Source organism: Dendrobium catenatum, unplaced genomic scaffold (genome assembly GCF_001605985.2).
Source record: "Dendrobium catenatum unplaced genomic scaffold, ASM160598v2 fragScaff_scaffold_1029, whole genome shotgun sequence".
Taxonomy (NCBI): Eukaryota; Viridiplantae; Streptophyta; class Magnoliopsida; order Asparagales; family Orchidaceae; genus Dendrobium; species Dendrobium catenatum.
This window is the reverse complement of record NW_021319491.1, coordinates 190,152-216,762: the sequence shown is the minus strand read 5'-3', so window position 1 is coordinate 216,762 and position 26,611 is coordinate 190,152. Positions and strand designations below refer to the sequence as shown.

Below are 26,611 nucleotides of genomic sequence, written 5' to 3'. Positions count from 1 at the left end.
CGGCTGGGCACCTGGGGTAGGCGGGCTGGCGTCGCGGGGTAGCCGGGCCAAGCGGGGCAGGGTCATTCCGGGCAGACGAGTTTGTGTGCATTCCAGGTCATTCCCGAGTCAACCCGAACCTGATCCGATTTTTTAAACGGGTCGGTTTTCAGGACCCGAACCCGACCCACTTCGAATTCGGGTCAACCCAAACCCGAAATTTTTGGGTCGGGTTTGGGTCGGGTTTTCAGGTTGGGTCAAATATTGACAGGTCTAGAACTAAGCTTGAACTTGTGACTACAAGGAATTGAACTCATAATGACAAAAAACTTTATCTTAACTTGACAAATGTAAGATCAAAGTGGAGTTGTAAAAATCATGTTCATTCAAATACATCCAAATGAATATCATGCAAGTCATATAAAGGTGAGGATGATCGAGGCACATATCGCTCACATGGATAAATATATTGCCTTCTTGCAAATGAAAGAAATTGATGCACATAATGGTGGGCGTGCAAGATATGATTAATACAACAACAAATCAACATCTATATGTAAACAAGATAGCAAATGATCGTCATAATGGGTTCACAAAGGATTTGTGATATCCAAGTATCAATTGACAATCATGGTTACTCAATCAAGATCAAATGGAGGATACATATTCAATAGAACACATAAGTTACTAAGTTGTAGGTTGGACCTTCAGATGATAAATATATAATCACTGGTGAACAAGCTTATTCATCCAAATGAGAATCATCATTGGAGCGAGGAATGATGAAATCAAAGTGGTTTAAGCTCTTCAATCAAATTGATATACGTGTAATGACCGAGTGGAGAATACGACGATATGCCTACAATCAACAAAGTGAAGCTTCCTATAGATACTCAAAACCTCCATACCAAAGGGGATGTAGATATCAGAGAGGCGATGATCATTGGGAGCATTCTGAAGTCACTTTAAAAGATGAAAGAACAATCTTACATATAACAAGCAATGTGTATGTATGATAGTAGTAGGCCATGCAGTGATTTGCTCATATAATGCCCTCCCTATAGGCATATGCAAAAATATGCAATGAATGCCAAAGTATTCGTACAGTCTGCTACAACACAATGGCGAGTAAATACATCTATCACTTATAAGTAAAAGGATTTTACATAAAACAAATGCAATGCCATTCTTGTAATGAACCTTGATACACTGTATTGCGCTTACCAGAATCAAAGATCAATGTCTGACTAATGTGTTGTTAAAGATTAATGTAGATTTTGGTGGTCTAAACTCACAGTTAGGACCAAAAATATATATGATATCCCAGTCATTTAGAGAACTATGACGACTATTTTAGAAGTGAACATCTCTCATGATTCTCCCAGACAACCTGATGTATCTTCCATCACCAAGGTCATCAGTTCAAAGTACCGGTCACGGGTTTCTGTATGAGTTCTGGGAAAAGAAAGCCATATCAAATCATCATATTAAAAAAATGGAGTGAGTATCAGTTCAACCAGGTCCTGAACATTGAGCTAGATAAGATTATTGAGGCTTGTAAGTTTTTTGATGAACAACAATTGTGCATCCAACATGCATTCTACATATAAGTATTGAAGTACTACAACCAACAAAAACTTCTACAAGTCGTCATAGAAGACCCATCAAACATCCAAAATTCCCTCTGCACCTACGCCGTAGTTTGTATACACATAGGTACACAAAAGGGGTAAGTGCAATCATAAAACCCGCATGGGCCCTGACGAGCGTGTTATGGGTATACACGTGACGTCTAGGGATGTTGTGTGGGTCAATAAATAAATCTAAGTTCGAGCCCGATCATTCTATGCTGTTATATAAGACTCAATACGGCTTGAACTATTAAAAAAATATGCGGTCGTGAGGTAGACAAGGATATTTATTTTATACATTTATATTAGGCCTTCAAGGTCTATACCAAAAATAATTCATTCACAAAACCATAAAGCCTACGAGAAACCTTATCATCGGTCAACAGCTCAGTCGAGTTGACAAGGTTCAATCAACAGATGGAAATGACCCCAAATACCCCAATGATGGCCGTGTTGAATGTAGATCTCAACCGGATGGGTTAATTTCAAATATTTCAGTCCAAACTCCACAAAAATTCAAAAATCTCCAAAAAATCTCAAAATTCCAAATGTTTAAAATTGAAATAATCATCCATCTAAGAACTTAAAGCAAAATCCATCCATCCTCCACAATAGTTTGCATAGGTGGACAAATTGAAATTTACTTCAGCTCACATGGAGCTAATGCCTAGTCAAAAATATAACTAGGATTCATTCTTAAATAATCTCCTGCCAGTAAGGACGTGGTACGTGTCTTATAACCGGCGATTTTGCCACCAAATTGCACCGCAGGATAAATTGTTGTCATGGGGCCCTCTAAACTGAGTGGTTTTGCCGCCAAATGACACCACAAAATACTGATTATGGCCAGAGCCAATACGTTCCTTAATGACATTAAATCCTTGAGATATGAATCAATAGGATATGATCGATAGGGCATAAATATCTCTGTTAGCTAAGGTGGATTCAAATTTGTTTCCGTAGACAAACATTCAACCCAGGTCTTGGACAAAACAACCCATGACTGCCAATAAGGATCCTTCTGTCAGGTTGGGTCGACTACCTCCTCTGACTAAGTAGACCAGGGACCATGATGGCTTAGGATGACGGAACCATGGGATCTTAATTGGGTCCACCATGCCGAATTTTTGGAGCCCACAACAGGCCTATCTCCCGTAATGACTTGTCTCAATTACTTTTCATAATCATTCAGATATTCATAACTTACATTTTTAATATAATTCTGTAGCATCACATTTTAGCAGGTAGTGTTTATCAATTATTCAAATAATAAGTAATTATCTCAATTTCACTAGTAATAAACATGCTTAATATAAAAGTACTTGCTACCACAATTACCATAATATGTATACCAAAAAATGCTCTCATTTACTACACTATATATTGGTATCTCACCTCTTTTCTAGAGTGGTCGGATGAATTCTTTCACCTGAAATACCCCAGCCTTTTTTACGCTTTTAAGAAACCTAAGTATAAACATCTGTATTTCATATACATGCTAATACAAATTCAAGCTACATAAAAAATCTTATATGTTAACCTCAAAAACACTCCTCATACAACCCCAAAATTTTCTTTTTTCGCCTCCCTAATATCCTCTTTTCTTTTCCCTTTTTCTCTACCTGAATTCAGCAAATAGCCACAGCTGAATTCAAAAAACAGTGTCCCTTTCCTCTATTTTCTTACTATTTTCATCAAATAGCAGCAACAACACTTACCTATGTTGACTCTAGACCTCCAACCACCTAGCTACAACTACACACTAACCCACATTCACCCCACGACACAACTCCCGCTAGTCTATCTCAAAACCAATTGCAACCCCCCATTCACACGCTCACACTTAAAAAAAAAAAAAAAGGAAAAAACGCACACATAAATTGCAAGTGGGTTTCTCATCTCTCCCTCGATTTCTCTTTGTCGGATGCAACCGAGATAGCAAGTTGAAGCCCGTCCATACTTGATACTGCTTGATGCTTCCCTGCAGCCGCACTGGCCGCTGCCTCCACCTCCTGCTCCTGTCCAACAAGCTAAACACTCATTTCGATCTACCTCAGTCATACATAAGCCGAGCCCATCCTCCAGCCACCTGCACCCGTTGGCCCGACTCCCGCCGCGCGTGCCTTAGACGTCCGAACTCCTCTGACCCATGCCCTAGCCTGACGTACGTCGCCCTCTCCTTCTCTGTTTCATGTATATAATTTTTAAAAAAGAAAGAAAATAAAATAAAAAGAACGAGGGGATTTTCAAACAGGCTTCGTGACAAGGATTGTCGAAGACCAATTCCTAGACCAAACAATGTTCCAAATTCCTTGGCTGTTAAATTCTATTCGGTTGGGCAGATTTGAATGGGTACTGCCCTCCTTACCTCCCTTCTCGGGGAGGAGATGTTGGGAGGCTGCCAAAATTGAAACTAAAAAAGGACCATCCACATAATAAATTTCAAACAAAATTATGTCATTTTTGAATAGTAAAAAAATGATTTTGCATTTAAAAAAATAGCTAAACTGTTCGTGCCACTCTCAAATCATGAATGCTAATAATTATATAAGCAAGTCATATATAATAATTACTTGCTAAACAACTGAATCAGAACACTTATGAAAGTGTAATTTATGAAAATATCAGTTGATGAAAAGTCCCAATAGATGATATTGTATATAATGATGAATTTGGAAAAGCCTATGCTGATACAAATCAATCTATTGAATATTTCAACTTCAGAAGAATATTTGATAATAAATACCTTCCCATAAGAAACACATACATTAACAATATAAAGATACTTCTTTTGATTTGAAGATTGATAAATGTATACATAACATTTTTAATAGTCAATATTCGAATGCTAAATTAGGTGACATTTTAAGATAAATAGGTCTATAGAAGATGAAGGAAATATGAAGATTGCTATTGAACTAAGTTATCATAGCATAATTATAAGATCATTTGATGCAAGTAACTTAGGTTATAATGATAAAAAGAAAATGATCTTATAGCTTTGTTGGTAGATAGAAACGTTGATAATGATCACACAAGCATATCATTCACACCATCAAATTGATTTTAATTTCAAATATAATACTCAAGTGTTGTAAATGAATTGCAGATATAAAATGCTTTATGCAATAATGTGTTATAGTGAGTAAATGTATTGTGCACAAGCAAATACTGTTAAGAACGAGGATTTGAGAGGGAAAAGCTTTTAATTTTATTAAGCAATCTACTCCCTATTTATAGATCTATACAAGGTATATCAATAAGGAAACAAATAACTCTTATAATAATATGAATATAATTATTCCTAAATCAATGGGAGGAATTAATGCAATCCTTGTAGTCCTCCCACGGATTACTGTTCACAGCCGTGGATGTCTTCGGGATCGTAAGGTTGAGATTTAACAAATACAAATAGGTCATTCATGTGTAAAATGTAAAATACATTATGCATATGTGTATAAATATTAATATACTTGAAAATGCATCTGAAAAATACGCCACATCCTACATGTGCTCCGACACCTATTAAAGTTGCAAACACAAATATCTAAAAATATTGCACGGGGTCAAATGCTCACTAATATAATTATCTATTTGTAAACTAAATACACCCTGCATATGCTCTGACATGTGTTAACGTTGCAAACACAAATATCCGAGAATGTTGCGTGTGGTCAAATGCTCACTAATATAACAATCTATTTGCAAACTAAGTACACCTTGCATGTGCTCTGACACGTGTTAAAGTTGCAAATGCAAATATTCGAGAATGTTGCGTGGGTCAAATGCTCACTAATATAACAGTCTATTTGCAAACTAAACATACCCTGCATATGCTACAACAAACATGTTAAAGTTACAAACATAAATGTTTGAGAATATTGCGCAGGGTCAAATGCTCACTAATATAACATTCTATTTTCAAACTAAATATGCCCTGCATGTGCTCCAACAAATGTGTTAAAGTTACAAATACAAATGTCTGAGAATGCCATGTAGGTTTAAATGCTCACTAATATAACATTCTATTTTCAAGCTAAATGTGTCCACATGTGCTCCGATTGTTACATTTGATTCCCAAATTAATGGTTCGAGAATGTTGCGTTGGTCAAATACTCAAGTCTCATCCTCTTCGTTGGAGTTAAAATGACTTGAATTGAAAAATGCCTCTCAAATTCCTACAATAATACAATGATTTTAATGTCATCCCGATGATGGCCGTGTTGCCAGTAAATATAAATCGGAGGGGTTAAAATGTCAAAACCAGCAAAAATTTGAATTCTTAAAATAAAATTTATCACCTAAAAAAATAAAGCTAAAACACATTCACCTTCCACATACATTTATTGGGGGTGATAAATTTGAAATTTACTTTAGCTCATAAAGAACGAATGTCATATCGGGTGTGTCATTAATATTCATCCTCAAATAATCTCTTGTCAGCAGGGACATGGCAAATGCCCTATGATCAGGTGATTTTGCCACAAAATGACGCCATTATATTACGATCACGGCCAAAGCCCGTATGTTCTGTAATGGCGTCAAACCCTTGAGTAATGAATCATAGGGTATATTCGATAGGCACAAAGCCCTATGTTAGCTAAGGTGGGTTCAGATTTTCCCCCTTAGAAAAATATTCACCCCAGGTTTACAAGGTACCCTTGGACGAAGCAACACATGACTGTCGACAAAGATACTTCTATCAGGTTGGGTCGACTACCTCCTCTGACTAAGTTGACCAGGGATCATGCTGGCCTGGGACAATGGAATCATGGGATCTTGATCAGACTCATCATCATTCCCCCCACCATCCGCTTTAAGTACGAGGTTTTAATCTTAAATATTCAATTTTCAAATACCCAACCCATGATGCTACTATACGCCATATACTATGTATCTTTTTGATGACTAGCCTTAATCGAAAGTTCTCTCTCGCTATCGAGAGTGGTAATTAACTATAGGGGCTCGTGCCTATAGGAATCTTGAATTCAAATCTGAAGTCTTCGAAAAATAAGGGTGAAATCTCTGGGTAGTGTCTTATTTCAAACCCAATATGACTTCTGAAAATTTTCCTCAGAACTTAAGAGTTAAAACTCTCATCGATGACCCGAATGAAAAAGAAAGATAAAAGAGGGTCCGCGGAGAGGCCGGGACGTGAATTTTCGGAGCCCACAACCTAATTTTAGCAAATACTGATGTTAGTAAATCATGATTTCCACAAACACTGATTTTAGAAATTAACTACAGCTCTTACCTTAGTGTTTTCCCTTACCTTTGTTTGTTGATCTATCCCCCACAACAAACAGCATTTTGCAGCAGTTTTCGCTCCAACTCTTCCTCAAGGCAAGCTTCTGATTTCCAGGGACGGGTGGGAAAATGAATGGATAAATAGAAAAATGATTTAACTGATAATTAATTATTATTTAGTTTTTCTAATTAACTATAATTAAATATTAACAATTATTAAAGGAATATATATATATATACACACACACACACTATTAAATTAATATTTTAGATTTACTTCTATATATCAAATGGATCGAAATTAAAAATAGGATGTAATGAAAACAACTTTGATGCTTTATGGGATAACTTTTGAGGCAAATATTTATGCTTACATTTTGACAAAATCTAGGTATTATACACGATATCAAAAAAAAAAAAAAAGATTTGCTCTTAAGCACCTTTGCTAGTGTGGTGGGATGAAATTTCAAGTCTTAGTGCCTATGCATTGAAATTAAGTCTTAGTGCCCTATGCATTGCAAATAAAATGCCTTTATGGGTTTGGCGGGATGGCCTTCTTCTGTTACCTCATGGGTGTGATGGAGAAACTCGACCAAATTTACTTAAAAAACTTTGACAAAAAAGATATCACATCAAGAGTAAAAAAAATGTTAATCCTGAACACAAGTTTGTGAACAAATAAAGAAAAAAATCATCGAGTAAAATGTGTTAGTAAATATAATATTAATAAAAAAGTATTTTGCACATATTTCATGAAAAATTATCGCCACAAATCAAGAGCAAGAAAAGTACAAAATGATGCCTTGAAATCTTGCATAAAATTAATGTAAAATAATTATCTTTGCACGAATTTTGAGAAAATTATCAACGAACAACAACAACATCAAACCCTTATCCCACTACGTTGAGTCGGCTACATGAATAAGTTTTCTATATTGTGTCATGTTAAGAGTCAAATTCTCATTTAAATATAATAAAAAAATTTCATTTCTAATATTTTATAACCCAATTTTTTAAGGTCTACCTCTACCTATCTTAACATAGGCCAAATCTAATATATCTACTCTCCTAATCGGGTTATTAGAAAACCGACGTAATATGCCGACTCATTAGGCTATGCATGAGGGTGTCAGTTTTATCGGCTTTAAGGAGTCGCCTTTGGTGGGTAGGGGTTGAATTTTTATTTTAAAAAAGTGACTTTAGGAAAAGGCATGCATTTAATCATAAAGGATATTTTTTTCTCTATAGTCATTTTTAGGTGAATTAGTTATTTATGATAGAAAGTCTAACATCGTAAGAGCCTAACGAGGATACAATACTGGCCCACCCTATGCAAAATAAGTAAATAAACCTAGAAAAACATTTAATTCTGGTGCACAATCAAAGTAAACTTTCCAATCATCACCACAAAATAAATAACAAAAAAGGCCTAAAGTGCAGTTGGGTCTTGCAATATTTCTAGGAAAAGAAAATAAAGATAGCTAAGCCCTATAAAGATTAAAACTTAGCCTAAAACTGTACACAATGAATAATTTGTCGGGTGTTGAGGGTCTTCATCTCATCAAAAATTGTATTATACACGATATCAAAAAAAAAAAAAAAGATTTGCTCTTAAGCACCTTTGCTAGTGTGGTGGGATGAAATTTCAAGTCTTAGTGCCTATGCATTGAAATTAAGTCTTAGTGCCCTATGCATTGCAAATAAAATGCCTTTATGGGTTTGGCGGGATGGCCTTCTTCTGTTACCTCATGGGTGTGATGGAGAAACTCGACCAAATTTACTTAAAAAACTTTGACAAAAAAGATATCACATCAAGAGTAAAAAAAATGTTAATCCTGAACACAAGTTTGTGAACAAATAAAGAAAAAAATCATCGAGTAAAATGTGTTAGTAAATATAATATTAATAAAAAAGTATTTTGCACATATTTCATGAAAAATTATCGCCACAAATCAAGAGCAAGAAAAGTACAAAATGATGCCTTGAAATCTTGCATAAAATTAATGTAAAATAATTATCTTTGCACGAATTTTGAGAAAATTATCAACGAACAACAACAACATCAAACCCTTATCCCACTACGTTGAGTCGGCTACATGAATAAGTTTTCTATATTGTGTCATGTTAAGAGTCAAATTCTCATTTAAATATAATAAAAAAATTTCATTTCTAATATTTTATAACCCAATTTTTTAAGGTCTACCTCTACCTATCTTAACATAGGCCAAATCTAATATATCTACTCTCCTAATCGGGTTATTAGAAAACCGACGTAATATGCCGACTCATTAGGCTATGCATGAGGGTGTCAGTTTTATCGGCTTTAAGGAGTCGCCTTTGGTGGGTAGGGGTTGAATTTTTATTTTAAAAAAGTGACTTTAGGAAAAGGCATGCATTTAATCATAAAGGATATTTTTTTCTCTATAGTCATTTTTAGGTGAATTAGTTATTTATGATAGAAAGTCTAACATCGTAAGAGCCTAACGAGGATACAATACTGGCCCACCCTATGCAAAATAAGTAAATAAACCTAGAAAAACATTTAATTCTGGTGCACAATCAAAGTAAACTTTCCAATCATCACCACAAAATAAATAACAAAAAAGGCCTAAAGTGCAGTTGGGTCTTGCAATATTTCTAGGAAAAGAAAATAAAGATAGCTAAGCCCTATAAAGATTAAAACTTAGCCTAAAACTGTACACAATGAATAATTTGTCGGGTGTTGAGGGTCTTCATCTCATCAAAAATTGGGCTCTTGCCTTCTGAATAACCCATGTATCTATGATTTTCTTAAACTAAAAAGCGCATGAATAAGAAGAAAATTGCATATTTGCCCCTACAGAAGAAAAAGTGTTAGCACTGTACCACATCATCACATAAGACCTGACACAAATTAGTTTGAAGCTATATCCTTGGCCCCTGTTGTCCATGCCCATTTTAAGCTTGAACTTATTATGATAGCACTTGCAAGGAAGATAAATTACATATATTTATTGGATCTAATTGCCCTCTTTAGGCATGGCCATCTACAAAGTAAAATTATATATATATATATATACCTCTATCCTAATCATTTAAGGAGAAGTGCCCACATCATAACTTAATAAAAAAATAAACAAACAAGCCAAAATATCACATCACACACCACATCACATCACAATATGAGAAAAAGAAATTCTTACTAAACCTTAGCCTAGATGCCTAGGGAATGCGTCTATCGTAGTAACTAGTATGTACTAAGCTAGTGAGGGTATCAATCTAATTAAAAATGTGTTGTTAAAGTCATAAATTTGATTAAGCAATATTTAAGTTTATTAACCATGGTGGTTTTAATAACCTCATTAATAATTTAATATCGATTTATCATATCTTTCATAATTTAGGGGTTTCATTACTAAAGGTTATAAAAGCTCAAATGTGATGACCGCATCCCTCAAAAAATATGAGACATGTCATCATATTGGTCCTCAAACTATGCTTTAGAATATAGTGTTTTGAAGAACAAGAAGATGGTGTAACATACATCTTAGTCCCAAGTCATAAGCTAAGGAAAGAGTAGTGTGAAATGCACTTAAGAGAATGGAGGGAAAATTCATTTTCAAATCCTAAGACACAAGCTGACGGTGGAGATTCTAGTGTTAAGGAATGAGTTTGGCCTCATCCCAAATATCCCAGGCTTCCTAAGTCTAAGACATTATGAGTTTTAAAACACCAGAGTAAACATGGCTCATCTTTGGGTGGATCATATTTTCCTCAAGTCGAAAGGGTTGACCTAAAGATAACTTAGTTACTAGACTCTGGGATCATCAAAAGTCACCCCTAACAAGCCACTGATCAGCCTATGATCAACTGGTTAGGCTCATTAGGGTAGTCTGAGGGTCATATTACTAGTCTACTTAGGATCACGTAAGGGAATTACGGCTGAGTTTGGGTAATAACTATGAAACCCATAATCATCTTAAATCATTAAAAACACCTTGCTAGCTAATCTAAGAGCTAAGGTGCCTATGGGGCCCCCTATTGTCAGCTAACTCAAGCTGTAAGGTATTCTAGGATCCGCTAACACTGGTGGGATGGATACTCGCCTGATTAACCTCATTCAAGGGAAATGCCAAAGGCATGTGGGATAGCTGTCAAAAAATTTAAATTTTGTATTAAATTATTTGAGGTAGACCACTAGCTGGGGTCTCCTAAAACTATGCTAAGAAAGATACTAAGTTACCTAAAGTGCAATAAGGGATGCTAAGATCTAAATGGATCAAAGGGCTCCTTGTGGCCACAAGTAACATGAATGGCAATATGAAAAAACTACCTACGATGTTTTTGACTATTAAAATTGATGGATAAAATAAGCTTAGTATGCATGTATGTATGTATGTATGTATGTATGTATGTATGTATATATATATATATATATATATATATGACGGTCTACATCATTTAGGTGGGCAAAGAGAAAGAATGTGCTCCATATTTATGGGTTCTTTGTCACAACAATGTGGAAACATATCAATGCTGAAATTTATGTGATATTGTGTGCGCAAAACTTTAAAGATGCGCAATCTTACATATATTTTTTCATACAATGAATGAGCAAAAAAGTGGGGGCGTTCTATTCCAGAGTTAATATGAGTTCGATGTTGAGAATGAGGCAAAAGTATTTTGCTCTCTCACATTTTTTATGCAAAAATTTCACAATACGCTCATACGATTTGATCAAACATAGGATATGACAAACTTGTTGGGAAAAAAAAAAAGAGAAAAGATCTTATCTATTTCAACTAAACTTGCAGTTAGGGTGGACTACCCAGAGTTGATTGAGACTTGAGAGGGGAAGGAGGTGCGGTGGCTAGGGTTGTTATTGGTAGCTGGTGCGGGCTATTGTAGGTGGCTAGAGAGTGAGGTCAGGTGAGATAAAGGGAGCTAGGTGCATGTGAAGGTGTTGAGTATGTGTGGGCTAGGGAGAGGAGAAAGTTGCTAGGTCGAAGGAGGCGATCAACCTTGTTTGGGTTCATACGCGAGAGATCTAGACCTAGGGTGCAGTTTGACTGGGAGTATTTTGAAGTAGCCAAGGATGAGATGGGATGTTTGCCTTGTGTGTGAATGGAGTCACACACATGACAACTGCTAGAGAGAGTTGTAGGATTGTGAGTGCTGTGTAAATAAGTGTAATTGGAGAGCTGGAAAGGAAATGACCTTTTTTTGTATATTTTTGTTTGACATTTTGTGTTGGATCCATATAGGATGTGAACTAGTCCTTTTTTTAGGATTTGGGCGGCCAAGAGATTTTTTGGGAAGGCACAATGGCAGCTCATTAATTGGATGTGAGAGGGGAGAGAGAGAGTGTGAGAAGAGAGATAAATGAATAATGATTAAATAATAAAACCTATTGACTCCTCGGCGCACGCTAAACCAAGTCAATATGTGGGCGAACAAGCTCGTTGAGAAGTTTTGGTGATTCAGACGTGATCGTGTGGTTTGTATCGCAAAATAAGGCATTAATGAAAAATTTTCATGTAGGTGAAAATCTCACACAAATGAGATTTCGTCGCACTTGTTGCACTCATCGCATGCATCCCATACACGTTGACAGACATGATGCAACTCATTGAATCCAATTCAGCGTATGACGACGACTCGAACTATCATCGCGCACAATTAAGCGAAAATAGGTGATCAGACTCGATCGATGCCCCGCGAGGGCTATCTTCAGTCATGATCCATGAAGGCATATTCTACGGAGCATAGGGATTAGTCTGAGAAAGATGTGCGCTAAACACATGGTCAACATGGTGCGTCATAAACCTTGCAAATCATTTCATCATATAATGTGCAATAACATGCGCTTGCACACATCCCGATGAAATATGCATCAATCCAAGGCTAATTTCAATATGAAAATAATTTCAAATTGTACACTTTTTAAGGGACAACTCATCTTTTGAAGAAACTCTTCATGTAAAATAAGTTGCATTGTAAAGTGTGCTAACTTTTTATTTGAGTTAAATGATCAGTATGGTCCTTAGATATTTTAGGTGTGTCCATTTTAGCTCAGACTTTTTAATCTGATTAATTTAGTCCATCAACTTATCAAATCTGAATCTATTTGGTACCATCAATTTTATTGTTTCTTTAAATAAAAATTAGTGGAGGGATTATGAGAGCATGTTGGACTTTTTAAAGCCAATCCTTTTAGTTAACTGATGTTAAGTAGTGTGATTGACTATAACAAAATCCAAAATGCCCTTTTGCCTTTTGGAAGGTTCTCTCGATCAAATTTTTTTTCCAAAGGAATAACAAAGTTGACAGGAAGATCAAATTGGTTCAAATTTTGATAATTAGGGAATAAATTGAACTGTTGAAGAACAAAATTTAGGATTAAAGGGACATAATCTAAAAGCTGCAAGTCCTATTATGATAATTTACTCATTTTTATGCACCTACAATATAAGACCACTTGTTCCGAAGAACATTTGAACTTATCTTACAATTCAATTACTCATTCTCATTGGTCCCAAAAAGCGCCATGTCATCACAGATTAAACGTGATTGAGAAACCTAGAATGTGGTTCTTGATATTTTTTTAAGCATAAAAATACGAAAAATAGAACAAATATAGAAAATTCAAAAAATAAATGGAAGTTATTGAAAGAAAAAAAAAGTTAAATATCCTTGTAGAAAATTACAAAACCAAGCCCGGTCTTTGGATTTCGAATATTCCAAGTGGCTTTTGGTAATTCCAAAATAATCCTAGGATATACATTAAGTTCCCGAATTTTCTCTGGATTATATCAAAGTGCACACTTATTATCTATACAACAACAACATCAAGCCTTTATCCCACTACGTGGGGTCGGCTACATGAATCCTTTTTCTCCATTGTGTCCTATTAAAAGTCAAATTCTCGTTTAAATCTAATAAAGAAAGGTCATTCCTAATATTTTCTAACCAAGTCTTTTTAGGTCTACCCCTACCTTTCTTAACACAAGTCAAATCTAATACCTCTACTCTCCTAACCAGGTCATCAGAAGGCCGCTATTTTATGTGACCAAACCATCTAAGGAAACTCTCTCTAATCTTATCTTCTACTCGAGCTACTCCAACCTTTTCACGTATATGCTCATTCGTATCCTATCTCTAAGGGTAAAGCCACTCATCCATCTAAGCATCCTCATCTCTGCCACACTTAACTTAGTATTATGCTTCTCTTTTAATGGCCAACATTCGGCACCATAAAGCATTGCAGGCCTCACTACCATCTTATAGAATTTTCCCTTAAGTTTGAGGGGTACATTTCGATCACATAACAAGCCCGATGCATTCCGCCACTTCAACCATCCAACTTGAATTATGCTGATAATATCACAATCTATTTCACCATCACTCTGAACGGATTCATGTCATTTTTGTTCGACAAATTTTACGCTGGCTGTCGACTACCTAACGCAACCCTCCACTTTTCTTATCCAAAATTTCACTAGATATTAGCTTTCCGGGCATTGATAGATTCACCTGTTTGAAAATAAATTGCCTTGTTTTTAAATAAAAAAAATTATAGTTTAATCTAGATGGCACTGAAGAGATTTGATATCATACCTGCTTTGATTTGATGCCTGGATACAATTTATATATGTGGATACAATTTCGAGTAAATTGATGAAAATTTATAACGGCATTCAACTAATGCAATCATCTATTTATAATTTATTAGCAATAGTTTGAAGGTATCATTATTTTTCTGAAAAATTTGACTGCTTGATTCATCCAATCTAAGAGCCATTGTGTTGCAAATCAAAGCTCTCCTAAAACACCTTGAAGATATGCACATGAATCTTAGGATTCGTTTGGGACAGCTTTCTAAAACAATGTTTTAGTTAAAAATTTTCTTAATATATACTTTTTTGTATTAAAAGGTTGTTTTAGAAAATGATGAGAAAGCTGTCCCAAACAAAGCCTAAATATGTTTTAAACTTGAACCTAACATTGGAGTTCACACATTTCTTTATCTCGTCAAAGCGTCCGAATCTTCTGTTTCATTATTGCTTTAAAATAACAAATACGTCACATTCCTTGAACAAATTAATTTCATGTTTCACTCATTGCTCCAAAAATTGTCTTTTTGTAATTATTTGAACTTTTATGATATATTTCTTGAGAGTTCATGTTTACGTTTGTTGAAATTTGTCATAGATTTTACAATTAGCTAACAAATTAATTTTGTTGTACTACTTGTAGTTACAGATATAGTGATTGTAAAATTGTAGTTATTTTTATTATTTGTTGATTTTTTACACTTTTTAATTATGTTTTATTCTTTAATCTCCGCATAAATGTGAAGCAGCTTAGTTTTTTTGAATGAGTTGTTTATTTCATTCATCATGCTTTTTCTCCCTAGACTGTAAAACCATGTTTTGATGAACTAGAACTATGGTTTTTATAACAATAACTTACACTCGTTGTTTTTAGATTAATACAGTTTCATCTACCATTTAAAACTTCTTAAAACTTTTCAACCCAAAAAATAATATACATTATGTCATGAAGCTTCTATTTATGCTTTGGAACTCACACTTGTCTTTACTAGTGTAGATTTCATAATTTTCTTTGTATTTTTTCTTTTTCAAAGATTAGTTTAGATCCAGTTTTATAATAAATACGCCATATCTGTGGACTATTCAAATATCTTGGATTCTATAAAACACATTTATGACATCCCCATTAGCACAGTTGGTAAATCATAATTTTTAGAATGGTAGTGAATTTAAGTGGAATGGGGTGAAAGAGCTTAGTGAAGTTGGAAGGCAAAGCTTCTAATATAAGTTGTTACAGGCGAATTAAAAGTAAAAACATTATATTATATATACTACGTATATCTTTTCTCAAATTTTGGAGCGGTGAGAGTAACTATTTATTCTAGAGTCAACTTCATATGCAAAGAATCTAGTATATACCCTTCACATTAGGCCAATTGAACGAATATCTTCATCATCTTGTATATTCAAGACCCGGACTGGAACCACAAGGTAATGGCTTTTAGTCAAATCTCCCTTTACAAGAACTATTTCTATGATAATACACTTACACAAGAGCTATTTCATCGATAATGAAACCCATATGTTACAAGCATATTTAACTTGAATCACCGGAGAACTAAAAAAATAATGCCAAATCCCAAAAGTTGGTGGCTGTTTTGGTCATGTTTTTGAGTATTTGAAAAGATTTTGGTTATCATTCTTGAACGTTGTAGTTGTAGCTATTCCAGTGGTATACGGAGATCACAGAATGAAAAGCCAGTGTTTTGGTGGCCAACTACAATTTTTGCAAATCCATACGGGATATCATTTCTTATTTGACTTGACTTGTACTGAATCCCTTTTGTGTGCTTCATGCTGGCGGAATGGTTATTGGTTGAACCGTATTTTGGTCTTTTAATAGTTTTTTCCCCTTAATTTTGTTTCAGAAATGACAGTGTAGAGAGTTCTCTCGAGAGTTACAATGAAGCATTTGATATCGTATATCTGGTGAGCCATTTATTCTGAATGTAATTTCACATACTGCAAGTCATTCTTATATATATATATATAGAATCGCTTCAACTACAAGAAGATTCGTTTAGGTTTCTTGAGCAATTAATTACACTGTATTAAAGATAAGATAGAGTGTAATCCTTGCCTAACTGCTACTTAGAACACAATAAAAATGCACATGGTCTACCAGTTGGCAGATTTAGGCTTCTTTTGGGATAGTTTTTTTATTGCTTCTTGAAGCAACTTTTTAGTATGAAAATTAAAATTTTTGTACTAGAAAGTTGCTTCAAGAAGCAGTAAAAAAGCCGTCCCAAATGAAGCCTCGGTCACATGCTTGCTTAATTTCTATGTTATAATTAGCTTGAATGAGTATCTCATTGATTAAGACAACTCATTACCAAGATAGATAACTTACTGATAAATTTTTCTTTTGGTGGAATGATTGCTGGTTGCTGTAGCTACAAGAATTCCAATGTGAAAGCCTGCACTGAGATTCCAAAATCCTTTGCTGGATTTCAACTCCACAAGACAAGTGGATTCCTGATTTTGTTGAATCTGGCGTTTGGTCTTTACATGCAAGTAAAACTCTTTGTTTGGGGTACTGATCTTGTTCTAAAAAAAAAAATTAAATTGGGAGATCAGAACACAGATTAAGTGCTTAATATTTCCTGCTGTTTGTGGCTATACGTTTAAAGGTTTTTTTTTTTTTTTATTAACTGGCTACTCAGAAGTGAACAGGCATGTGTGTCACTATTGGCTTTCTTTTCAAACAAATTCCAGGATCAAGGTTGGGTGAAATTATTTTGTGGAGTCACCGAATGGCGTCCACAAGCGAATCGGAATGTACCACATCATTTTTTTTGCTGTGTTCTGTTCGGTACCATGTGACATTCGCTCTGAACCGTTCAGTGACCGCACAAAATAAATTTTCAAGATTGAAACTTTTCATTTTTTGAGGATGGGTTTTAACATTAAGGGTTTGTTTGGTATGGTTGTTTGACAATTTTGTTTTTTTAAATAGCAATTATAGTTTTATTTGATTATTTTTATTTTGTTAATTTCATTATTTTATGAAAATTTATGTGATAAAAAAACTACTTTATGTAATTGTAATATAGAAGTCGTTTTCTCCAAAGCAATCTTACAGTCAACTTTATAAAATGTTGTAGTTATTCCAAACAAAGACAAATTATTGAATTTCATTCATTTTCAATCAATTAGATATTTGAAATTACTTTTAAAACTGATATTTAATAATTTCACAATTCTTACTAGTGATATAAATTAGTTCTAAATGGATTGGCCGACCATGTGAGAAGAGATTATTATGTGCGGATGTCGAATGTAGTTCTACATCTCGATATCAATTAGAATCAGTTATGTCAGCGATACTGAGGTGCGATACTGAGCTATAGCGAGCCTCGATACTGCGGTACCGAGCCGCAAACTTAGGTATCTAGATGGGATTAGACTTCCACATAGAATAATTTTTCTCATGTGAGAGTGAGGGCTCTCACCTCACCGGCGAAAGTGCGAGTCGTGTTGCTACTTTCTGGCAATAGCTTCTCACAAAAATTCTAGCCGAATTAAGAGAAAAAATCGATCAAAAATCTAGGCAAAACAGTACAAATGGCTGACTTTATTTCTTTGCATTCGAGCAATGAACATAAAGGAGGATAAAAGTTGATTTGAGGTGAAATATTCATCATTTTCGACAAGTTGTTCAGTCAAATCTATAATCTTTTTCTTAACAGCTTTCAGAAAAGTTGATTAATGCTTGCTCATACTTCTTATGGGAAGGAATGAGTGGAGAGAAACAGAAAAAAAAAATCAGCTAAGTACAACGAGGATGACATACGTCAATACCAAATAAATAACTATCCAAAAAGACGTTTAAATGAAAGCAGAAAAGAAAAAAGTTTAAGTTTATAAAACCTTTTACTTGTCTAAGTAATTTATAAGAAAATGAAAAGAATGACAGCTAAAATACAAAAGACGACTTAAGTGAAAGAGACCAGGAAATCTTTTGAAAAGAATAATAAATAATTCTAGAGGGTTCTACTAAGTCTTTGTTTAGGACGACTTTTTTATTGTTTCTTAAAGTGACTTTTTTGTATAAAAAATTTAATTTTTATACTAAAATGTCATTTTAAAAAATAGTAAAAAAATTGTCTCAAATAAGCCGGAGTTAGTCATATTGTAGCTTGTAGAAAAGCCTCGAAAAAATTGGGCCCAATGCGTTACCATTTCTTAAAACAAAATTTTGTATTAAAAAATGCTTTAAGAAGTATTAAAAAAACCCTAAACCCTAAACGAAGCCTATTTCTACTGTAATACTTCCAACAACAGTACAGGCAAAAAATGATGATCACTAAACAAAACTCTTGTTTTCGCACAAAAACTGGATGTTAAGAAAAGAAATGGTTGTTTTATAACTTTGAGAAAGTCCAAAAGAATACATTAGACAGTGATTAAGATCAGTAGTTATTCTTCCAGCCGAAAACTGATGAAGTAAACTAAAGACAACTTTGACTACAAAATCAAGAGGAAAAGAGAGAGTTGCAGCTTTGTAAGAAAAAAAAAGTGTTACAGTTAGCATCAGGTAAGTTGGAAACTAAGATATGGGCCGCTCTCTTTAGCTTTTACCCATACAGTCCCCCTATTAAGAAGGTTGCCGCATGGCTCACCTTAGTCAGTAGCAGTTAGGACTTCATCTATGCAAAGAAAAAGCTAAAAAGAGACTTCAACAGCTAATAATCACATCAGTTGGGTTCTATACAGTGAGGGTTTGTTCTGTAGATGGTGATGGATATGCAGGCCAAGAGATCAGTGAATTTGATCCTGTAGACTGTAATGGTGGAAAAGCAACGAAGTTCGATAAATCCTTTGATGCCTCAGTGTAGTGGAACTCAATCTGAAGGCGTTGGTGAAGTGGAGTAGAGGCCATTAATCCCTTCTTCGCATCAGCCTGGAGCTCCCTGATAGGAATTGCAGCCAGGAAGCTCTTTATGTATTCCTTACATGATTCTTTTCCATTACAAACAAGCTGCTGCTCCTCCTCAGGTCTGTCACATTCACTTTCTTCTCCACAAGAACTCCCCTCCTTCCCATTTGCACTGATTTCCTTTTTGCTTGGTAATTTATGAATGGTTGTGCTCTTATCAAACTTCAATATGTAAGCCTGCTCGCAACCCTCATAGAGCCTCTCTCCAAGTGTGTCTATGATGTAATAGGCATCTCGCTCAACCTTAAGTACAAAGAAGTGATCATTCCAACTAACAATGAAGACGCAATCAGACCTGACCTGACTGATCTCTTCCCAAATGCTGTCGAAGGACATGGCTCCATGGAGGAACTCAAAGCCTCTGTTATCCTCACAAAGATCGGGGCGAAAAAATCCAATGAAGGACTTACCAGACACAACGGATAGGGGGCGGATCTTTGCCTGGAGAATTGTCTCAAGGTCGAAATGCTTGTCAGGAAACTGTTCTCTATATGTTTGGTTTTTGCATAAGTTCCTCCACTCAAAGGAACCTTCACGAATGAGACTGTCTAACTGAGACTTGACGGGCATTATATTCTGATTAGATTGGAACCAGTCAGCTATAACAGCAACTAGTGCTGTGCATGCACTCTGACCAGCGGCTCTTTCACTCCTCTGGTCTATGGATGCAAAAAAGACCTGAGTGGAGAGCTTCATCTGTCCACAACGGCTAATGATTTCTTTTGAATCCCAACTGCCAACAGCAAAATTGTCATCTCCAAAATCTGATATTGATGAATGATGAGCAGACCCATCATCATCAGACTTCTGCACCAGAGAAAAATTACATATTATTTAATATGAATTATAGATGTTTAGTTTTCAATGAAATAGAGAAATGAGTTTATAACCAATTTAGCTCGAGTAAAAAAGAGAGATGTAAGTTGATTTATTTGAGGTACAAATTAAAGGTACCTTTCCAGATAAAGATTCATCAGAAGAAGTAAGCAGACGACGGTCATAGTCAATGTCATCCCCTCCCTCTTCTCCATAAGCTTTCTTCAACAAAGGTTCACCTTTCGCTTTAGGAGATCTAAAACTATACTTTCTCTTTTTCCAGGGAAGGATGCTTCGCTTAGGAGATTTCTCGGGAATGGACGGTATAGCCTCCTCAACATGAGAACAATCAACATCGGATCTTCTGTGACTGTAGTAAATTAAATCTTCATGCTCATCATTCATTTTTATATCATTATAAATGGTAACACCTAACATATTTGCAGCTGCCAATGTACCATAACAGAAAGATTTTCGAGTAGTACTATTATCTTTGCAATATTCAATTTCTTCATCACGTTCATCATCTTCCATGGAATCAGTATCAGCATAATAACTATCCTCAGTCCTAACAGAGGACTTGCCATCACTACTTCCGTCGCCACGGAGTGTCTTTCTGAACTTCCTACCAGGCATAAACTCTCTAAATACTCTTCGAAATCCAGCTTTCAGAGAAGAAAGTTCATCTTTATCTCCCAGGGAAGATGGAGAAGTTGCGGGTTTCTGCACTGCCTCCTTTTGTTGCGGGAAAGGTCTTAACTCAAACAATCTCAAAGACAACTGCAACATGATAAAAAAAAAAAAAAGCGCAATTGCATAAAGGTCAACAACACTTCAAAACCATAGTTAATATTGAAGTAGATAAGCAGGTAGGCATAATAAAAAATTACTGCGTACTACAAAATTGAAGTAATATGTAATAATATGTAAGCATAATTTTTACTGCACATTTTTAGAAAAGAATCATTCAAACATACTTGAATTATTGGGCAAGACTCAGCACTACCACACAGCAGCAATGGAAGATTTAGCTCGAACTCTTCGCCAGGGGCAGAAGCATATTCAGCAAGATTCAATGAAGTCATTCCAACCACGATTGTTTTGTTCTTATTACCTGGCTGCAGACCCTACAGAATTGAAGTAATTAATTGAGATTTCATCTAAAGATGTTCAATAGGCCAAGGCAGCACAAAAATAAACTTTAAAGCAAAATAATCGATATTTAAATGAATGACTCTTCATGGGCTCAAATGCTCCCCCAAAATAGAAAATGATGTAACATTGATATAAAGAAAGATCACGCTATCAAGATTTTAAATGAGGAACCCAAGTTGGACAACATTAGATTACACAAATTACTGCGTACTATCTGACAAACAGCTATTGATGAAGTAAAAAATGGTAGTTGTATGATATTTCTCTGTTGAATAACAAAAAGCCCCAATTGCAGGTTTTGTTCTAGACACTTACAAGAATGGAGCAACGACAAACAAAAGAACTATCAACATGCTTTGGGATGGATACCATTTGAAAACAACACAAACCACTGGAATACTGCGTACTATCTGACAAACAGTTATTGATGAAGTAAAAAATGGTAGTTGTATGATATTTCTCTGTTGAATAACAAAAAGCCCGAATTGCAGGTTTTGTTCTAGACACTTACAAGAATGGAGCAACCACAAACAAAAGAACTATCCACATGCTTTGGGATGGATACCATTTGAAAAGAACACAAACCACTGGAATCCATAAATAGCGCAGTCTTAATGCTTTCTTATAATTTTGATTGAATTGCACCGATAACATGTCCCTAATAAAACCAGATGTCACTTTAACATAAATTTTCTTATCAAATAATTTCTGCATATGCAATTGAAAAATGCAACTTTTTAGTAATTGAGAAGTTTAAAATATACTTGAAACATCTATTATCATTTATACAGTTAAATGAAGAACTTCGCAATGTTTGAATGATTATCATACGACACAAGGCAAGATTAGAATCGCAAATATGGACAAAAAAAAAAAAACAATCCAAAAATATCAAAAAAGATGATAAATTTCTTATAAGAAAACGTTCGCATCAGACAGAGATGGAACCATTGTGAAGCCACAAGTTCCAATTCCATTCTCCTGAAAAGCCGATCACTGCAAGATAAAATTTACTATTCCCCTTCCCACCTTGCATGGATTCCCAAAAGATCAGGTCAAAAAAACTGTTGCAACATAAACGCATGGAAAAATCTAACGAGAAATCCCCATCCCTGAACAAGCAGAGATTTACCAGAAAGGAGAAAAATTTTAATAGGGAAAAACTCGAACCATACCGTCTCTCCTCTGCAAACCCTAAGACAAGGTCCACGCATCAAAAATTCAAATGGATAAAAAGCAACAGTAGAACCCCAAAAAAATCATAAAAAATATAAAAAAGAGAAAAATAATCAAAGAAATGAAAGCTCAATGGTGCCATTGGGGTAATAAGACTCACACAGAAGACGGCGATCTCGATCTCCCACGGATTGAAACCGTTCTCCCTTTGCGCAGTGAGCACAACCTCGCTCTCAAACTCCTCGTTCCACTCCACCTTCCCTCCATCCCCATTCATCACGTCCTCTCTTGTGCAGTTCCTCTTCATCGACCTCAGCGACCGCAGTGCCCTTGTCTTCCCCTTCCATCTCACCTCCGCTTTCATCCTTGTCTCCGCCCCTAATTCTTTATCCACCGGGAACCCATCGATTCCCCTTAAAATAAGCCTCACTGCGAACTTCTTAGACGAACCCGTCGGCCACGGCCACCGCATCAATCTGGCCACCATTTCGGCCTTATACTGTGTCGGTCCCACGTTTATAACCCCAAAAAACCTACTGCATTTTCTTTGCGGCTTCCCCAGGTACTTTTCCGGTGCCGGTAAACGCCGGTGAGGATCAATCGCCAGTTGGATCGGAAAGGGGGATCGACAAATGTACGAGGAAACTAGAAATACGAGTGATTATTATATGGATATATAAAGAGACAATTCGTAGGGCTAGAGAGAAAGAGAGAGAGAGAGAGAGAGAGAGGGAGGGTGAGAGAGAGATTGAGAGTTTGGTGATCTCTGAAAGCTCGGTCGTCTGTTTTCACCCTCTTCAATATCAAGGCTACTTCCCGTTTTTATCCCCAGCAGGGATGGTTAAATTACCGAAAAGTCCTTAATTTTGCAAACTTTTAATTTTTTGTCCAGTGAATAAATGTATTTATTTATTTTTAATATTTTATACAAATTTAATACTATTAAGAATGGTTTGCGTTATTATTTGATCTGCAATATTTTATGATAATATTTGTCATTAAGGGTCTATTTTAGATAGTTTTCCTATGATTTTATCTTTTAAATAGTAACTATAATTTTCATTGATTATTACATTCTTGCTGTTTTTTTTTTCTTTTTTTTTTTTCATAATTTTGTATGAAATGCTGTTTTTATTTCCATAATGGATAGTTGATTTTCCCACAATAATTTCAAAATAAATTTTATAAAAAGCTATAAATTTAATAAAAAGCTACTGTTCTCTTATACAAATCCTAAATTTTTATGATAATTGAAATGTTATGTTATTATAATGTATCTAATAAAAAAGGTACATATTAAGGATTAATTTGATACGCTGTAGTAATTTATTATGTTGGTTGTGAAGTTGATATTGAAAAAATAACTATTATGGTTGTTAAAAATAAATTTTCACCATAATTTTTTTTTTTAAAAAAAATTGTGTGAAAGCAATACAAAAGGAGTAGCAAAAAAAAATTTATAGTTAAAGTTTGAAAAATAAAATAGCGAGAAAACTGTTCCAAAGAGATCCTAAATCTTTTAACATATATTAAATACGTGTGATGATTATTTAACTAAGAGATAATCTTTTTTACTCATTGAATAAAGCTCTATGTGCAAATTTTATTATATGCTAGGAGTATTAATAATTTCATAATTAGTTCATAATGTACTTTATAAATAAATAACTAATGCGTTATATGGATCTATGTTTTTAAAATAAATAATGTAGCTCATGGTATTTAAAAAATAAAAAATTTAGAAAATATGCATTGTGAATATATATAATCTTGAGGAAAAATCAAGTTGGAAACTTCCAATTTTAAAATTGGGATCATCCAAACTCCAATTTCAGCAAACTTATAGTCGAGCTAAACGTCTCGAAAATATGAACCCAACGACACCAAAAACAACTCAATATGAGCCCAAATGGGTCAAATCAAAGACCCGAAGCGCTATTGGAAGGTTCAAATCACAATTTGAATTACCAAACGATTTCCAAACATGATATGCTTATAGTTGAATCAAGCAGTTAGACGAGACAAATCCAACGAGCCCAAGATCACTGAATTCTGATATCATTAAGACATTCAAATGTCTAGTAAACGGTCCACGATTAAGGGTTTCAACATTGGCCGTCCATGCAAATGACTCCCAACTTACCCTTAATCTTCCTCCTATTTACTAGTCATGCTACTCTAGAAAATTTATAAATATACCCCTCATTTCCATTGAAAAGAGATCCCAAGCAAGGAAGAAAGAAGAGAGATCAGAGATCACTCTTGTCACCTAGCTCCTCATCCACCACCACCAAGACTTTTGTCGGACCATCGCGTGACGTCGGACTTCCGTTAGACCACCGCACGACACCAGACTTCCGTCGGACCATCGCCTGACACCAGACATACGCCAGATTTTTGCTGGACCACCAACTGACGCCCGAACTTCCGCCGAAGCACTGCTTGATGTTGAACTTTCACCATACCATTGCCCACACCAGACTTCCGTCGAACCACCACCTAACGCTGAACATCCACCGGACCACCACCCAACACCAGACTTGTGTCGGACCACAGCCTAATATCGAACATCCGTCGGACCATCGCTAGACGCGGGACTTTTATCGGACCACCAAATGACGCATGGACTTCCGCCAAACCACTGCCTAACGTCGAATATCCACCGGACCATTGACTAATGTTTGAACTTTCACCGGACCATCAACTGACATCCAAATTTTCACTAGACTACCACATGATAATGGACTTCCGCCAAATTATTACCCTACAAAATGTCATCGGACCTGCATCTGACCTCTGCTTGTCACTAGATTTCAATCAGAAAGTTAATTGTTGTAATTTGATAGCCCTCAAGAATGATTTAGTCAAGTGTAATATACTCAAACACTAGTGAAATTATTTTGGGTGTGGCCCCATTATTTTTTCTCTTTTAAGAATTTTTCATGTAAAAAATCTTACGTTCGTTATTTGTGTACTGATATTCATACAACACTGAGACGTACAATTCTAACTCTACATATTTTATCCTGCAAATATATATATATATATATATGTGTGTGTGTGTGTGTGTGTGTTATATAAGAAAAAGAAGAAAAGAAAAAGTGAGGAAAAAAAAGAGAAAATAAGAAATATTCAAATGAAAGAGGGATTTTGTGCATTTTGTCGTGTGCGTTTGCGTTGTCACCATCATCACATCCCTCGTTGCACAAGTATAACTTCTAAAACTTACAAAATTCCTCTCTCGGTATTTGCGGCGAGCTAGAGGATCCCCTATTCGCGCTCTCGTAGCACGGTAGGAGGAAGCCTGGTGCAACGCTTAAGGCGAGACCGGTATGCCCCGTATTTCTTGTAGCATAGTGGTTACACTTTTAATTACCCGTAAGTGCCTTAGTGTCTGCGGGGAAACCAATTGCACATTTTCAAACAAGTACATTGAAGACCCATACAGGCTCTTATAGCGTGCAAGGATTGAAGAAATAATGTCGCGGATTGCCCAACACCTTCCATACACTCTCATAGCATGGTGGGATGGCCCAGACTCTTAAAATTTCTCCTACATAGCGGAGATGCTGGGAGGCTGCTAAAATCTGAAATGGATAGAGGACCTGATTGAACAATTATAGGGAACTTAATTTGAACGTAAATGAACTACAAGGAAGTTGAATTTGGACAATCGAAGGACTAAACATAGAACTTGAACTCAAACAAACCACAGGGAACTCAAACTGTACACTAGCTTGAACTGAACAATATTACATAGAACTTGAACTTGTATGGACTACAAGGAACTGCACCTAAATGCCTAAACCAAGATAATTTGTATTAAACAAATACAAGTAAATGATGCTCACGAATAATGAATACAACAACAACAACATCAAGCCTTTATCCCACTACGTGGGGTCAGCTACATGAATCCTTTTTCTCCATTGTGTCCTATTAAAAGTCAAATTCTCATTTAAATCTAATAAAGAAAGGTCATTCCTAATATTTTCTAACCAAGTCTTTTTAGGTCTACCCCTACCTTTCTTAACATAAGTCAAATCTAATACCTCTACTCTCCTAACCAGGTCATC

The 26,611-nt window shown here is 35.4% G+C and overlaps 1 protein-coding gene across 2 annotated transcripts; it reads right to left on the bottom strand.

Annotated features, from left to right (window-relative positions):
• Window positions 1-18,802: 18,802 nt before the first annotated feature.
• On the bottom strand, window positions 18,803-23,317 carry LOC110107159. Of its 2 annotated transcripts, none has more exons than XM_020837333.2 (4): window positions 22,696-23,317; window positions 21,182-21,331; window positions 20,343-20,984; window positions 18,803-20,195 (listed from the first exon to the last, which is right to left on the bottom strand). In XM_020837333.2, the coding sequence occupies exons 1-4, from the start codon at window positions 23,020-23,022 to the stop codon at window positions 19,158-19,160; spliced, it is 2,157 nt and encodes a 718-aa protein (XP_020692992.1). In that variant the 5' UTR covers window positions 23,023-23,317; the 3' UTR covers window positions 18,803-19,157. The 2 variants fall into 2 exon arrangements, with proteins under 2 accessions (XP_020692992.1, XP_020692993.1); XM_020837334.2 differs by having other exon boundaries at window positions 21,182-21,322.
• Window positions 23,318-26,611: the final 3,294 nt, after the last annotated feature.

Excerpts from the sequence above, each read along its gene's own strand:
- LOC110107159 (XM_020837333.2), bottom strand. The coding sequence starts at position 23,022 with ATGGTGGCCAGATTGATGCGGTGGCCGTGGCCGACGGGTTCGTCTAAG. Across the intron at positions 20,985-21,181 it reads AGTCTTGCCCAATAATTCAA|TTGTCTTTGAGATTGTTTGA; the intron begins GTATGTTTGAAT and ends ATCATGTTGCAG. Across the intron at positions 20,196-20,342 it reads ATGAATCTTTATCTGGAAAG|AAGTCTGATGATGATGGGTC; the intron begins GTACCTTTAATT and ends TCTCTGGTGCAG.